Genomic DNA, 18006 nt, shown 5'->3' on the forward strand with positions numbered 1-18006 from the left:
CACAGCAGCCTTTGATCTGCCGTGTTCAGATCATCTTACAGCCGCTGCTCTTTTATAAAGGTGGAATTGTGGGGAAAAAAAGAGAACACCTTGAAAGGGGAAAAAGTAAGGAGGATTAGTCGCATTTCCGAACAGTCTGGCAACACTTAAAAAATAATCTCCAACAAGTGACCACAGTGCAAAGCAAAAAAAAAAAAAAAAAAAAAAAAGACCGTCCCTTATGGGCCACCGGGCCAAATACAATGCAGGTCTGACCTGGCCCCTTTACTCTGTGTCTGCAATCACCGGTTTCCCTTGCCCTCTTTAACCAGTCCCCATTAACACTGTTAATTATCCAAATCCATCATTCTTGGGGTAAATGAAGACTGCCTCTTTAATTCAATTTAATAGGATCATTTTCCAACTCACGTTCACTTTAGCCCCAGCTGCCCGCCCACTAGTCCCCCGCTGTGTCTCCCCCCACTGTATCTTGACTCCCTTGGCTGTATCTTCTATGGTCTGGCTCTCGCCCATTGGTGGAAGGGGAGGGTGATGATGAGGGCTAAGGCTTGATGGCAGCGATGGGCTGACACACTGTTGATCTCCCATGTCTTGTCTTGGCTCGACTGGTGGCGAGCAGCAGTTCTGGCTTCCCAGTCTGCTGTGCGCACTGCCTGCCTCTCGCACACACGCACACACACATTAACACACACTCACAGGGGCTCACAGTACCAGCCATGCTCACCGGGGCTTAGCTAATCCTGTCACATCAGGCCACGTTGGCTGAGTTGAGGCCTTTAGCAGCACCCCCCGCTCCCCCAACCACCACCTCCATGCACCTCCACACTTTGCCACCACTCCTTCACTGACTCGTCTCACTCACTCACTCATTTTCTCTCTCTCTCTTACTCCTTTGTTCATTTCACAAGGTCATGGGTGGCCTACTACAGCACGCGAGCAGTGAGACAGGACAGCTGACAAATCCTTGTGTTCCAGCCATGATAGCCTTTACATGATAGCACATTAACCATATCTTATGGTTAATGTGCAACAAATTCTAACAAAATTACAAAACAAAACTATGATTGCACATCATCACATCTTTGTGACCTGTTTTGTAAAGTTGCATTTAAGTCTGTAAAATAAATATAATGTTTCTCTTTTTTCATACCTTTAAGAGGCCACTTTAATGATTATTGTTACTGTAAAGGACTAGCACGTCACATCACCAAAATGTGTTTATGAAACATACAGGTGTCATTTAGTCTTTTCCTGCCTGTAGTGTGTCATAGTGGTATCGGTATCAAAACACATTTTCCATGCAACATTGCCTGGCTGTGGAAACAGGACACTCGTGCCCTTTAATCTGAATTTCTATCTATAAAAGTAGAGCTATATCAAGACTGACTTAGGTTATATTTTATATGCCTTCTTAGAGTTTCCTTACAGAGAACTTTCCATGGTGAGGCTTGTGAGGTTGTTTTTTTTTTTTACATAAGTTCAAATGAAATTGCAAATCATAGAAATACTAAATATAGAAACTAAAACGTAATTTTTAAATGCAGACATACTTTCAATTTTAAAAAAGCCATGGGTGACAAAAAGTGTCACAATGCTGCCCTTTAAATTCTCTTAAGAACGTGTTAGATATTGGCTTCGCTTATCCCATTATGCAGTGTGAGTGTAAATTTGCCCCCATTTCCACAGTACACCCCCTCCCATCCCCCACGACCAAAACACACATACACACGCACACCCAAACGCACACAGCGTTCCCTTTAAATTTTTCCCAGACTTTCATTGTTTAGTCATTTGAGACAGACTCTGGGAGAGTTTCAAATGATTTTAGCCATGATTTAATTTGGTTTGTTAAAGGGTGATGTCAGCACAATGGGAGACGAGCCTCTAAATCCACTACATTCACCCAAAATGCCCAGATGAGATAATCATTGGTGACGTCTGCGAAAACACTTATTATATTTGCCCATCGCCTGGCTGAAGCTGTTAAAACTCATCAGCGTTATTCCCATTTTTTTTCTCTGGGAAAGAGGAAAAAAAAATTTAGCTCAACTTATAGTCAAAACTGTCACCCCTTTTAAAGAGACAGTGCAACATTGTTGTGGCTGTGGACAGAGTTTATAAATGGAAAAAGACAGGGCAGAGGGCTATCGGGTGTCTATTCAATACTCATTTTGTTTGCACCCAATACTAATTAAATAAAACACGCACAACTTTTTAATTGGTTTTGCAGAGATCAACAGTTTCAAGGAAGTTGAGCAAGTATCTGCTGCAGTTATACATACGCATTCTTCATTAATAAGTACTAAAAACAGGCTTTTCTTACACAGTAAAAACTGTGAATGAGTACTGCTTGTCCCTTAACTTGTCCACACGCTCTGAAAGGGCTTGGGGCTGACAAGGCAGCAGAGGAGATAAGAAATGGATCAACGTGAGCCTTTCTCATAGCTTAATTTATTTTAAATCCAAGCCCTATTTACACACTGCACACCGGCAGGCCTTGTCAGCTCCAACTAGCATAGAGATATTTAAAACCATTAATGCTGTACAGCGGCAGTCTGAGCGTGTATGACACAAGCTATTGCTGTGTGAAACAAAGCCAGATCTTTAACTGCCACAGCTTCCACTTTTGAACACAACATGGCCACAAAAATGGTACCTGTGCAGGTTTGCAAATGACAACTGACAGACCTTTTAAAATATGAGGGAAGAGTAAAAAACTACAATAGAAGAAAAAGAGCAATCTATTGAGTGCACAGGCCAGATTCAGTGCATCTGTAGTACAGGGGCGAGCCCAATAGAGGCAGAGGTCAGGATATGAAACACACGGGCTATCCACCTCCCGACAGGATACCCTCATGGATCAGCAGTGGTAGCCATGTTGACCCGCCCCGTTATTAAAGAGGCTAATCTGTTCAACATGTCAATGTTAGCACTTTTAGCTGCGATTAATAAAAGAAGACCCCAAGAGTGCTGTGTGTGCTTTTTCAGTGCCCCGGGTTGTTTTCATTTGGTTTGTATTTTTAGTGGTTTTCGCTGTTTGGTAATTCAACAGTCCTCTTTTCTCCTATTAGCATAAACAGTGTAAATTATTAACTTTGTTAAAAGAATTATAATCGGCCCTGAATCCTAAGCTCTGTGGCTGCTTTGTGTGTTTTTTCCCTTTCTGCCACTGGCAAAGAGGCACTATGGCATTGCAGATATCATTAAAGCAAATGTAACTTTATATTTTATAGATATGGCACAATGTGCATGTGATGCCTGACTTTGTGGCCATTTATGTGATGCTTAAAATGTATGGCCCAGTGGCTTTCACAGGCTGGTAGTAATAGAACTGCTCTCTAACAGACTTGCTTTCTAAGTGCCTGGTGCTGTGTCTTAATTTGTAATCTAGTCAAACCAATTGTCCGCTAGCTAAAAAGGTCACCGAGACAATAGACTACACAGCCTCCCGCAATGTAGAGAAAGCCCAGGGTGTCTTTTGTAGCTTTTTAACCAAAGATGTAATTAAGACACCTTCATCTTCAGGGGTGAGAAGGGCACCAACAAGAGTCTGCTGGAAACACAAGAGGAACTTCGCATGACTAGAAACATAAGTGAGATGCATACTAAGACAGGGCATTTGGTTAGAGGTGAAAAGCACCTGTCTCCACAGCAAAATGTCACCAGCGAGGACATTTGTCTAAGTTTACTTGCTCATGTGCTTGGCGTGTGATTTCATACATTGTGACCAACGACTGTGGCGAAGAAAGCTTGTTGGGAAAAACTGAGTGATGCAAAGCAACACAGGAGAGGCAGAGGGGGGGACTTAAAGGACGTGATTTATCTGGGCTTGATTGCGTGTTAATCGAGGTTACGTGTATTAAGTGGAATCTAATTGGAACAGACACTGGCAGTCTGACAGATCGACATGATGCAGATGGATTGAGGGGGGGAGAAAGGGGGAGTGAGGGAGACAGGGAAAGGAAGAGGGAGAGAGAAGGGTAGTGCAGTGGAGGAGAGGCAGAACAGTGGCAAATGAAACACACCATTTTGCTGCTATACAAGGCAGCAACGGAAAGAGTTTTGCGACACCAGACATTAGGAGAAAACCACCAGAGCCTTTTAAGCAACTGAATCACAAGAAAGAAGGCTCCGCCGTTAGGCTCGTCTCACGTGCGTCTCATGATTGGCGGCTGATGAGACATGTAACCATTCTAGAGGAGGACACACACGGGCGAGATTGTGAGTGACAGGGCACAGCACTGGAGTTTGCCCTCCCCCTCCAGTTGCCACAAACATTCATTTCTGCTTTATTGGAAATGAAAAAAAAAAAAAAAAACACTCATCCAAAAAAAAACATGCGTTAAAGAGGCCAAGTGACAGCTGCTGGAAAAATTCTCACCTCGACGTGGGGACAAGCAAGTGTTTCACCGGTCCTCCTGACTCTCTGACTCCTGACAGGCGACAACTGTTTCGAAGGCCCTCTCCTCTCCCCAAATCTGAGGTATTTAGCTAGTGGGCTGAATGACCCTTTCAAATGTTACTAGAGTAATAGACCGTAAAAGATGACCACCTGTTAAGGCCAAGCAACTGCTGCTAACTCATAACTAATATACCACACACTCTGTGGACAGAGAAGGAAAACATAGTTTGTGGAAACAGAGAGAGAACAGAAATTAAGATTTGAAGTTGAAGATACGGTGCTATATAGACATAATTTGTGTCCAAGCAGTGCTCTGAATTGGTCAGTGTGGCTATAATTGGTAACAGGGGGGATACAAAGTGTGAGTGACATGAACGGCCTCAAAGCAGCGAATAGCCCAAGAGCAAAAAATGACTGTCACAGTGCCATTATCTAAATCTGGGTTAAAAATACAGTACTTCCCAACTAAGGGTCACTTCTACTGATAGCAGGCTCAAATTAAAGGTTGCAACAGCACATTAATGTTCAAAGGTTCTAAAAATGACTAATAAAATGTATACAACGAGCAGAAAAGAGAAAGAGAAAGGAGCAAAAAGAGAAATAGAAAGAAAGGGCGTAATTTAGAAGCAGTTTGCAGGATACTACAGCACTCGAAACTTCACTCATCAACACAAAATGCCCAAATTGTTCCCGACATGATCCCGTCATAGCGCAGAGACAGAGGAGTTGCTTCGGTCATCCGTTGATTTGATCCATTATGACTGTTACACTAATGGCATTAATAAGGGCAAAATTGCTATTTTGAAACACAGAATTTTCATCCTCTTCATTTGGCTAACCTTATCGCCTTTCTCTTCTTCCTACATGAAAGCTCACTGTGTGTGTGTGCGTGTGTGTGTGTGTGCGTGTGTGGGTGTATTCGGCTGCGTCTGTGCCCCCACCATGTCATGGCTATAAGGTCATCTCTATTTTCCAGGCTTGGTGTACAATGTCATTGAATTGCAACATTTTGCACGGTTTAAAAACAACAACATGAGCTTTGAAATTTGACACCCTGCTATTTTCAATAGGTTGACTACAATGTTGTATTCACCAGCTGGCAGTGATAAAATACCCTGACCACATTTAACACCGTCTAAACAAATGTTGATGAAAACATTCTGGATGAATTCTGTTTTGAAAAATAAACTGTAAAATGGACAGTGCTGTTATACTAAACACATTTAATATAGATATTAAGAGAATTGTTTGAAAATCCAAGTTTATTAAAATATGTGTCCTTGTTCTGCACGTTTAATTTAGTCTGAACATCTTGTATCAGCACAGTGAATGTGTCTGCAAGTTTCCTGTCTATTTGTGCTGAATGTGAGTATATGTGTGTGTATGCTCAGCCCTCATCAGCCTCTAACATTGAGAGGAATGACACTCTGTGATCAAGGACATGAATTGCTCATTGATTTTTAGGGGCCAGCTTAACTATCCATTCCAATTGATTTTTAGCTTTGCTGGGTGTGCGAGTTATGGCAGTTTTAATGTATCATCTGTATGTGTACTCATCACCCACTGCAAGAGGATTTACAATAGTCTGTGGAAAAGGCACATACAACAGCATGTGCAAATATGGGACAGTAACTGTTCTGTTACATATTCCAAGAAGTGTCCCCATAAAATCTCTTATGTCTTATAACAGGTGAAAAAAATCACCTTCATCCCAATCACCTTTTAATGTATAAACCTTTGATATAATCTGCCTCTACATGTGGGTAAATGATGCTTTGGGAATAACCTGCACTGTTTTTTTTTTTTTTTTTATCTTGGTACATTCATGGGAAATAAAGGCAAAGCGCGTGAATGGACTGTAATCCTCTTTAATGCTAACCAGTGTTGTTTAGAGCATGCATTTCAGCTTGCAGTATCACGTAGCCACGCTAAACAGAAAAGAGTAGAAATTTCAACAGGGCTCAGGCGCCCATGCAGCACAAACAGACATACCACGGCTTTGCCACAAACCATCACCACAGAAAAAAAGCACAAGTTTGAGACTCCTTTAAGACTTTTTAGTTTTATGAAACAAACCAAACAGTAATCTTTTACAGGATATTGCCATCATAACTCATATTACCCGTCAATTAACAATTCATATAAACTATTAATAATCAATGGTTTGATGATGTAAGAGACAAAGTCAGAGCAATGTGATCCAAAAGGCGGTCTAAAGTCATCTGTCAGGTAGAAAGTCATTAAAATAGGGGTTCGTTTTCCTGCGCCAAGCTTAGGTTTCACTGAGGCAGGGATACATTTCTATTCTTCAGCAAAAGGCTCTGCTCTCTTATGATATCATCTCCTTTAGAACATTACTCTCAATGGCTTGTCTTTTTTGTCTTTTGTGTTCTTCTTCCATTTAAATTGCCCTTTTTTTCCAAATGGTTTGGGTGAAGCGGTCCTCTATGTAAGGTAACTGCCTTTTGTTCAGTGAAAATGACTGCATAAAGCACACTTTACTCCATCCTTTAAAAAAAACAAGTCTGCTTAATTAATGTTTTACAAGTGCTGCTGTATTCTTAGTCAAAAAAAAAAAGCCTCTATCAAAGCCGGCAGGTTCAGATTACGTACGCTAATTGAAATTCTGAATTTCTAAGCCAACTTCTTTTTTTTCCTCTGCTCCCGCTCTTTCTCCCTGCGCACACAATAAAGCCTAGTGTTTTGTAGTCCACAAATGACATCAAATCATCTAAGTAATATGGGCTTTTCTTTTTTTTTTTTTTTTTTTTTCCTGTATTCTCATGTTCTGCTAGTGGGTTCATGAGACAGCTTAATAAAGCAGTAAATGCTTGGGGAAGCCTGAGAGCCTACTGTGCGTGTGTGTGTGCATGTGTGCACACGCATGCTCTCGTGTTTTACCTCCACCAGGGACCTCAAAGCAGAAGGCAGAGGCTGGTTCCATACTCAAGCAGATTTTTCCAAAGAATAAAGCACGAATAAAGCCAATGAACAAAAGAGAATGACTAATACCGAAACCAAAGCCAAAACTAAGACACTTATCTCATGGGTTGACATTGATAGAGCCCATATTAATGCAGTGTGAGCTAAATGAATACAGCATAATTTACAGGTTATACATGTGTTAGGTGCTGGAGTAAGGCAGGCTGTGTGAACAGCTGCAGGTGTGGGAGCAGCGAGGGATGAGGCCGAGCTCGGACAGCCATCGTCGACACCAAACAGTTCAATAGGAGAAACTGGTTCTGAAGTGACATGATCTAAGCTAGAGACTGGATAAACTAGGATATGGAACAAAATCTTTTTAGCTCAGCAAAAGTGTGCATAAAAACATGCATGTTTGTTTTCCGGGGGAAAGTTTCAACCTTTTCTACCGTCACTGTTTATCTGGCAAGGTAGCTGTAGCGAGCAATTACATAAATTGCAGAGTTTAAAAAAATGTCATCCTTGATAACCTTTGTTCTGAGTTAATCATTGCAGGAAAGAAAACTGCTTCTCTTCTCCTCTCTTTTATATTTACCCAAACTCCCTCCTTTCAACGGTGTATTATTTTATTGGCTTGTTTTGCAAGCATAATAACTTTGCATTCTTCTCCCAAGGTCAGTTTCTAGTGTGCCACGAGGAGTATTTACACATAGGGCTTTTCAGGTCAGTTCCATTGTATTTACATCAAATAATTTTTGATAAGGGATGTAAAAGACCTATAAACCCAACATCATAAACGGGAGAGGTGTAGCTGAAGTAAGGACAAAAGATCAACGGCTGAATTTTTTCTTATCTTAGACACGTTGATATTTTTGAGTCAACTTTATACCCCCCCCACCTCTCTCTCTCTCTCTCTCTCGCACGGGGCTGAGTAGAAGCGTGGACTTGTTAGATTTAGTCCGATGGCTTCCCAGTGCGGCCAGCAAGCAAGCTCTTGTTTCATAGAGAAGTACCTCCCCTGTTATCTCCCTAGCACTATAATCACTTAACAAAGACTTGGGCATTTGCACAAATTAAAACATCAATAATGCATAAGTGCTTTTCAGTTTTGAGCTGTAGTGTCCCTGTATTGGGATGAAATACCCCCCTCTACCAGTGGAAAAACTCGGGCTCGCCATCTTCTGTCCCACAAACGACTTAAAGAAGCCACGGCCCTGCTTTGAGCAGCAACCCCCCCCCCCCCCACCTCCTCCTTCTTTTAAAGTTGAGGCTGAAGCTGCGGTGAACATTTGGGATCTGCTTTGGTGATGGGACAAAATGGCTGGGCTGAGTGGGATGCGGAAGTTGTTTTAAAGCAAGAGGCGGTAAGTGGTAGTGGTGCATCAATGCAAACAGGCAACACCCTTGAGTGGCGCAGCGTGGCATCCTTCCATAAACAACACCACCGCCGTGTCCCGACATTTATGATTTGTGGTCAGAATGGCAACACAGGCCTGATTCTAATCCAAGTCTGCGTGTTTGCCCTATCGTTACATGGCTAAATCTGCCCCGACGCACTCTCTTATTTTCTCAGATGAAAACACCAGACGCTTCATATGGTTGTCAGAGAGCTTTGCTTAAAACAAGTCATACTGTATGAGAACATTACACTTGAAACACAGAAGGGAAGGGCGGGGGCATCATGGGAAAGCAGCTTGGTGACACTTTGAAACCAGGATGCTGGTTCAAGCTACTGTTTAATTTGAGAAAAAAAAAATCATATTTATGACTGCAGTTGTGAATATGAGCTGTTTTGCGCTGACTATGGAGGTTAGAGGAGTTAAGTATTATTATTGGACTTGTAAATCCATGACCAGTACCGTTCCAACGCCAATAGAGGACGAGCCATCCTACAGTATACAGATGGCCTCAAGGACAATTAGCAGTAATGATTGGTTGCCACATAAATGAGGAAAATTCTATTTGCTACTGCACTTGCTGATGATCACAGACCAAATGCCTCTGACAATAATATGGATGGCTGCTTTAAACTTGAACATTACTTGCAAATGCTGGCAAAATATGCAACATTTCTGCAGTCTCTATCTATTATTTTAGAGAACACAAAAAAAGAGAAAGGTAGAATATTACACAAACACCACATTATCACAAGGAATAAAGAGATGAGACAAATAGCATGGTGATGTAAAATATTATCTCTTCAATCATATCCTTTTCCCCAGATATCTTCATTTCCCCCCTCCCTTCTCTGTCAGTTAGTCTGGCAAACAATCCCCTTGTTAGCAAACTGTTAAGACAGCCGCTTGGTACACAAATTGCGCTCGACCAAGCGAATTTGTTTTGCAAGGGTGACCTGTTTAATCATCTCATTTTCTTTGGCGGACATTTATTCATCTGGTTTCCACGGTTACAGAGAACATTAAGGGGCTACAGTAATAAGGCTGGAGAGTCAAACAGGTAATAAAAAAATTAACGCCATTTTCCAGCAGCCGAGGACAGTGGGTGAAATGAATCAAGGGAGAGGGGAGAGAAGCAGCGGGGGGAGCAGGGGGGTGTGGGGTGTGTGTGCGTGTGTGTGTGGGGGGGGGGGCTTCAATATTGTCCAAACAATAAGCCTTAGCGGTTATTTTACTCTGTAGATCAGGTGGTGCTGTTATGGACATGACACTTTGGGCACAGAGCAGGAGAGATAAAGCTTTTAAAGTGGCCCTGCTCCTTTTTTTTTATTGTCATTTAGCGATTACATATCAGAACAATTAAAAGTTAGCCTGAGATATCTATTAACTTTGCTCTTGTTTTTTTTTTCATTTTTATTATTTCTCCTGTGCTTCAGATGGAAGATAATTTGCACTCCTGGCAGCGCAACGTGTCAATAACATGCGAGGGACAACATGACATTTAGATGCCCTGGTGAGAAATGTTTCGTAGTCCTCCCAAGTTGAATCATGTTTTCTAATATTGTCTTTTGAGCAACAGAGCAACAGCTGAAGAAAGAAAAAAAATAACGGTAGAGTATTTCTAACTATTAGAAACATTGACCTACACACCAATCAAGAGAGTCCAACTTCTTGCCAAATATAGAAAATTCCGGCACAATAGGGGGAACAGGTGCTGAGGGCCCACAGAAAGTGACGAAGAGCTGGGTTGCTGCTGAAGGCCAAATAAGGCAGTGAGACACGTTGCACCAAGGCACAAAACAACCTACTGTAATGCGATTTTCTGAGTCTGATGACTGTCACAGATTCAAACTGTCTCCTATACAAAATTTCCCTGTGTTCAGACAATATTCAGAGTTGTTTTCCACTTTAATAATACCCGAACATGAGAAAACAAGCAACAAATTTTATGCATTACTCATTTCTCCACTCCTTCCAAAAGTATTTCTAATTGACAGCAGGGCTTTGACACTCCTAAAATATGCACAAATGTTCTCAACCTAACCCTTAATCATTTAAATCGTCTGGTTTAACCTGTATTTGGGTATTTTACGACTCTGCCAACACCTGTCCCCCACCCTTGTAGAAGTCAAACCAAATTGAATTCTTTCTTTGTTTGCTGTCGTGTTTCGTAGTATATACGTTGTTCCTGGGTGGCTCCGGTGTGACTGAGGTCGGCAAGGGAAGCACAACTGATGGCAGACGAGTCTCAAGAGAGGGAGGGAAAAAGAGATGTCAGCCGACCCGGCCTCTCTCTCTCACACACACACACACACACACACACACACACACACACACACACACAGAAGAGTACGGTACACTCTCTAACATCAAACACACACCGCTCACGTGTCACAAGGAGCGCTCTCCCCTCCTCACCCCGAGTGAGGCAGGAGCCCCTGAGAAACAAACTCTCATCATACATGAGGGGTGAAATCCCCAAAAAGGGACACAGAATGGACAGCACCGAGAGAAGAAAAAGGCTAAGCTGTGGTTATGGGACTGCCAACTGTTCTGCTAACAGCCTCTTAACAGGTGTGGGCTCTAGAACCATGTAATCCTATCAAGTTACCGAGTGAAAAAAAAAAAAGGAAAGAAATCCGGCAAACTCCTGTCCTGGGCTCTTCCCCTCTCTCTCCCCCTCTCTTCCTTCTCTTCGCTATCTTTCTGTGTCTGTTGGCAGTGACAGAAATGAACAGCTGGCCTTCAGATTTATCATGTACAGACAGTAATTATTGCTGGTGCTGCCTGCTACTGACCCAAGTGAATAGAATGTCACATGAAAAAACACACGGCAGAAGGGGAACCTGAAGCTTAGGGGTGCCGGGTTGGGGGACTGTGTGAGAGATGTGTGTGTGTGTGTGTGTGTGTGTGTGTGACACAGAAAAGAGAGGAGGGCAGTGTTTAAACGTCACTACGTTCCTGTTTGCAGTCAATTACGGACGAGGACAGGGGTATTGGCTCTGTAACTCGGCAGAGCAAACATTTTCTCGCTCACAGTGAAGGTGACAGAAAAAAAAGAGCTTCCATGTTTGTTCGTGCAGATTTTTTTTTCTTTCCTCCTATCAAAAAATAAATTCAAAAGCGGTACGCATTCCCAGAATTCATCAAAGAAAAGGCGACAGAGAAGTGAAACTAAGATGTGATCAACGCGTAAAAAAACAGCTGTCAAGTGAGACGACCAATTTTTTTCAACACCAACTCTTACCATCTTTTAAGCTTTTGCACGTATGATTAATTAAACTCACCAGCAATTATTGAGTAATACAAAAAAAAAAAAAAAAAAAGCCAAGGAGAAGCCACTGCACTGATGTTGGACCACACAAAGTGTTTCCGTCATTATGTCAACCCAGCCTGACCCCACCTGCTGTATTTGTTCCAGAGATAAGAGGGTCACGAGATAAACTATCAATTTATTACCCGTGTCAATCACTGTCCTTGTCATTAAATAGTTAACCCCCCGTCTGCTGCTTCCTTTCATCCACATTCACTTGCGTGAAAGTTGTGGTCCGTCACATTCCATACTCTCTAACCTACGTACGGAGTGGTTCATACCTTAAAGACCCCCTGCCACATTTAAAAGGATTAGTCACCACATTTTGTGCCGGCTTAATCTCTCTTTCAGCTGGCCTAATAAGTGTGCTTCGATAAGCGAAGCATGCAAATTCATTCATGGCCAGTGGAGACCACGCTTTCAGACAAACGCGCCAAAGTCTTCCACTCTGCTAATTACCTCTTCATTTTCCCCTTTTCCTCTCTTATACAGCATATCAACGACTAGAGATTATTCTTCTCCCTTACTTTGCATGAAATTATAATTTCATATGAAAGATTAGGAAATCGAGTCGGAGGGGGAGAAAAAAAAAAGTTACCGGAAGCTTCTCTCTTGACTCTGCGCACAGGAATACATGACACGGCATATTCAGCTGTGAGATTAAAAGCAGGATTTCTGTTCGGCTGGTTACGCTGAGACAAATGGGACAGAAATACGGAGAAAAAAGACCAATTTTTTCCCCCAGAAAATAATACATGATAAAACTTTTTTTTTAATTAAATGACATGATTTATAATTAATTGCCTTCATTTTTTAAGATTGTATAATTAAAAAGGATACTTCACCGTTTTAATTTCCCTTATTTTTAAAATTCAGTATAACAAACATGCATTATCTCTGATAATAAAAACTTGGCCCGTTACATTTTAGATAATAAAGGCAATGAAGACCCAAGGTGCAACCTGTTTATCATTCTGGAATATTTCTTCACCGAGTATTAATTAGGCCATTACTCCAGATTGGTGACGGGGAGCTTTGAGGTTTTAATTAGGTGCTGGCCACTGCATGAGTGCACAGGATTGAAGAAAGGGGGTGGTGATGCCACTTGCCTTGCTCCTGGCCCATATCAAGTAGCCCTGAACACTTTGGCTACTGCCGCAAGATGCATGGCAGCCCACGTGCATCTGGAGTTTATTTGATCGTTTGATCTCTAATGTTTCCTCTTTCTGCCGGTAAAAAAAAAAAAAAAAAAAGCGCGTTGGTGTGTTTTGTGTTTTAAAAGACGGGGGTTGAGGTAATTATGGTGTTGGGTGGCTTGTGTCTGATGACTGGGCACATGCTCAATCAGGACTCAGCTGTCCCTCTCTTTCTGTCTACCCCCCCAGCACACACACACACATAAACACACACACACACACACACACACACACACACACACACACTCATACACCTCCCTCCTCTTGTCTGCTGTCTATGTTCCCCCTTCTCTCCCCCTGCCACTCTGCTAAAACCAGGCATAACACACACAGCCTCGCGTAACATCAATCAAATACTGAGAGCGGACCATAAAACTACACAAACATATACGCTGCCATTAACTACTGTATTTGACACTTATTTAATAGTTCTTGCCGGATGAAGGTGTAAAATCAGAAAACTAAATTTAAAGATACACATTAATTTAGACAGGAAAATTAAAAGAGGTGCCGTTTTAAAATACAAATTCTAATGTTGCAATAAAATCTTTCTATTTTTGACGTTTAAAATAAATAGCAAAATAAAATACATGCATTTTTCTTTAAACACTTAATTTACAAACTACAACAACCTAACTCAAAGAGAAGGATGTAAATTGTGTCTGTATATTCAATTGCATATGTAAGTGATAACAAAAATAATATATTTTGGTATCATTTGAACATGGTGTTTAAAAAAATAAATCTTGAGAATGTGAGTGTTTTTCCTCGGTTGACAAGGCGATACTAATCACCTCGTTGCTGAGAAGCACTCTTCCCTGACAAGGCTCCTTAGAATACAAGGATCCCCCAGGAGAAATCGGCATGAAAGAGGTTAAAGACAATGACTCGCATTTTTTTTCCTCCAAATGTCTCCCTGTTAAATTTATTTCAAAACTCTGTTAATCTGCTGTACACAACATTCCCATTAGCATAGCCCTGCCCCCTAATAAAAATTCCGGCTAGTTTAATTAAAAAATGTAAATTTACTGTCATCCAAGGAGCAGCAGAAATAGGAGTGCAACAGCATATTTTATTGCTTAAGACATCAAATTGATTCAGGTTATTGCTAAATTGTGATAAAAGGTTATTGAGGGCCTTCAGAACTGGGCTTGTTTTTCTCCCTCATTTCATCCTGGTTTTTTGTGGAAGGCCGTAAAAGATGGAGAGGGCCACAAAGGGTTAATGAGACAACTCAGTGAGGGAGAAGGCAATCAACATTATGACTCATAAGAGGGAAGAAAAACATTTTCCGAGCTGACGAAAAGTTTGAAATTAGGGTGCGTCACGATAACAGTTGTACTTGTTTGTTGTTATTTTAAACCATAATACAGGACACCTTAAATAACCTGAAATAATACCCGAGGCTTCATGTCTGTCTCTAAAACGTGTTTGTCAAAGCCTGTGGTCACAGTGGTCTCACTATACCGTCTCTAAGAGTTTTGCTTAATAAGAAACATTATCTTTAGACCATGTTTTATTTTTCAATAATAGTGCTGCATACAAGTTAAAGAGCAGAAGAGCCTATGTGTCAAAAGTGCTGAACGGCAAGATTAGACAGCAAGAAAAAAGAAATAATTGTCAAGATGATTTAAATAAGTTACAGAGAGAGTAAATAACTGGCAAATAAACGTATTCAAAATAACAGCCTGAAGCAAAACCTGCTTAAATGAAGTTTGAATTACAGATTTTCTTTCACTCTAAAAATATAAAAAGACCAAAAAAAAAGAAAGAAGAATTCTGTATATAAATATTTTAACGAGAATCCTCTTTGTAATTTAAAACACTGATACAGTTTCAAAAATACAGCCAACTTAAAATATCCCACAACCTTTACTAAATATTTACACACTATATGAGTTTAAAATAAAGCGTTTTAAAAAATAGGTCAGGTAAGATTTATCAAAGTCAAAGGAAGCCCATAATGTCTCTAAAAGTTAGACTTTAGTTACTGAGTAGTTCTATTTATGTGCAGTGCAAATAATGAATTAGAGAGGGGCTATTAACACACACACACACACACACACACATGCACACACACGTATACAAGGAAGACACCACTCAGTGCATGCAAACACACGCGTCAATATAGTACACACGAAACATAAAGAACTACATGTAAAAATAACATTTTTTAAAAAACGAGTATTTTAAAACACACATAAAGAAGTAAAGTGGCGAGGAGAATAACGCTTTTAAGTAAAAGGTGTAATCCAGTTACACACAGGACAAGTTTATCCTCCCAAAAGCCAAAAGTACGCACAGAATGACTGTTGTTAACGTGACAGTTACAGGTCAAATGAAATATGAAATTATCTGCCCTACAGGTGCATTTGCACAAAAATAGTAATCAATGAGAAAATTTGCATTAAATATTTCAAATAAATGTAGTTTTTGTTTTTACCTATCATGTAACTGAATAGACTTATCAGACTGTTTAGATTTTAATGTAACACACACCAGACTTTGCATATATACTAATTACAAGTACCTGGAAAGGTGTTAGCCCTGCTCCTGTTCCCTTTACATGTGTGACAACATGAGCAACACAACAGTTTGTTTGCTTTGTCCCCTTGGCAACAAACCCTCAGGCCATTCAATGTACCCTAATGGCATCGCCAGTGTCTCTGTGGGTAAAACCCAATACCTGTATGTCTACAGCACCAATAGTGGCTTATTCAAAAACATATAATTAACTGAAGCGACTAAACAAGCAAGACGAAGAAGAAGAAAAGCCTGACAGGGAGTTGTGCTGCTCTTGTGTCCTAGAAGAGAAATAGTCTCTGACAAGAGAAAATGAAACTGGCTTTGTGAACTTTCTTCACATGTGAGCAGCATGTAACACGGCGTCCCGAGTCGTGTGCTGGGGAAATGGGCAATCATATTTGATATTGCAGTCACCTTTGGGCACTGTCAAAGAGCTATAAATAAGGGTGTCGCAACACTTGGGTATACGTACGCACTGGCACATAGTTTAATCATGAACAACTTCCCCTCTCTGTGTATTTAGTGAGAGATAAAGGCACACCTTAAACTGTCAGCTAATAAAAAAATTCTGGCAAAGGTAGAAAAGAAGAAGAGTACTCACCATATTCAGGGAAGTCGAAGTTAAATCCTCTCAGACATGTAACTTTCATAATATTACTCAACTCTGTTAGAAAGTCATTCGAATGTTGGTTGGTTGAGGGGGAAATAAAGCGGAAAAGTAACTAGATAAAAAAGGCTTCCTTCAATCATGCACTAAACTCCTTGACATGTAATCTGTCAATAGTTTGTTGCTGAGATAATGCCGGCTGCCATGAGCGGATTTGATTGGCAGCTTAGGGTCTGGCCCCTCCTTCCTGTGGTTTGACGGGGGGTAGGTGAAAGAATATGGAGCCTCCCCCTTGCCTGCTCTCTCTCTCTCTGTCGCTCTCTGTGTCGCTCTCTCTCTGCCTCTCGCGCGCTGCCTCTCTCTCTCGCTCTCCGCTTTGCCCCCATACACACACACACACGCACAGACCAAGCTGTTGGTGATGTTGTCTGAATAGGCTGATAGGAAATTATGGCAGAGGAACCGGAGCAGTTTTTTTTCTCCCTCCCTCAGTGGGCTGGCCTTTTCCATCTTTGTGGTCTTCTAGCCTTTCAACTCTCTTGGGGTGGAGCCTCCACTGCCTCTATTCAAATGAAGGGAGCTCAACACTTAAAAAAAAGGTTTTGGGGAGGAAGAAATTGCACGTTTTACTAAAATATATTACACTTTTATTGTGTAGAAGTATTTGAAGCTTTTAGGCTAATTATTTAAATCTAGAGCTGCTTGTTAAACACCATTATATCATTACTATTTTACAGAAAGCGCAGCTATAGTGTGTCAAAGGATATTTTGACAATTTTGTAAGCGAGTCACCTTACTATTAACCCTTTGAAACCTGGATGGACATCAATTTTCTTGTGCTGCATTTAGACCCCTTTCACAAGTATTTAAACCTTTAAACCGTGAGAAAATTGGTTTGAATTCTATCAAAAAACATGCAAAAAAAAAAGCAATAGGCACAAAATGTTGAATTAGAAATTATTTTCTTTAAAATAGGGAAACATTTAATGGAAACTATATTTATCATAATTATGTTTATTTATACATTAAAAAACTTTTTCCAGGTTGTTTCCTTTTTTTCATTGCTGATTTCCATGGAATTTTCTTGTAGTTGTTTTTTTTTATTTGGGGGGGTGGTTAATCTCTTTTTCTAAGTTGCTCATTGCCATCTTGCCATTTTTGAAAGAAACCAAGCCGATTTGCTCAGGTTTCACAGGGCTGAATCATCGAATTGCACATTAAGGGACACAACTGCATGCAAAGAACATGCTTGTTCTTTTATGTCTCTTGCCAGAAGCAATACAAGTTTTTTTCACAAAGATATGACTTCAACACTTAAGCTCGAAGCAAATAACTCTTTCACTTCTCTCACAAAACGGAGATCCTCTCTATTTCAGTGCCGTGTCGTATACTTTCTTTGCTTCTCTCCCTCAGAGCACGCTCTTTCTCCTTCCCTCCCTCTGATAAGCTATCAGTTTTCATTGTAATTTCAGGTGAAATGATAAACGACAGCCGTTACCAGGTGACAATGAATACTTTATAAGACAAACCCCTTATTTGCCTGGCAGTTTCTTCCGCAGCAGCATGCAAAGTGCCTCTGGACCATTTGTACATAATGCCCATATACTGTAAACATGGCTCTGTGTCAAAAATGTGGAATTCAC

At 40.8% G+C, this 18006-nt stretch overlaps 1 protein-coding gene across 1 annotated transcript in view; it reads right to left on the bottom strand.

Annotated features, from left to right (window-relative positions):
• The window catches only part of casz1 (castor zinc finger 1), a 77428-nt gene extending 60635 nt beyond the window's left edge, over positions 1 to 16793 (bottom strand). The window contains exon 1 of the mRNA XM_042491014.1: positions 16358 to 16793. Within this exon, the coding sequence (XP_042346948.1) occupies positions 16358 to 16406 (49 nt within the window). The 5' untranslated portion in view covers positions 16407 to 16793. The remainder of the gene's footprint in view (positions 1 to 16357) is intronic.
• Between the last annotated feature and the right edge of the window lie 1213 nt (positions 16794 to 18006).

The sequence above is a fragment of the Plectropomus leopardus genome, chromosome 8, assembly GCF_008729295.1.
Source record: "Plectropomus leopardus isolate mb chromosome 8, YSFRI_Pleo_2.0, whole genome shotgun sequence".
NCBI lineage: Eukaryota > Metazoa > Chordata > Actinopteri > Perciformes > Serranidae > Plectropomus > Plectropomus leopardus.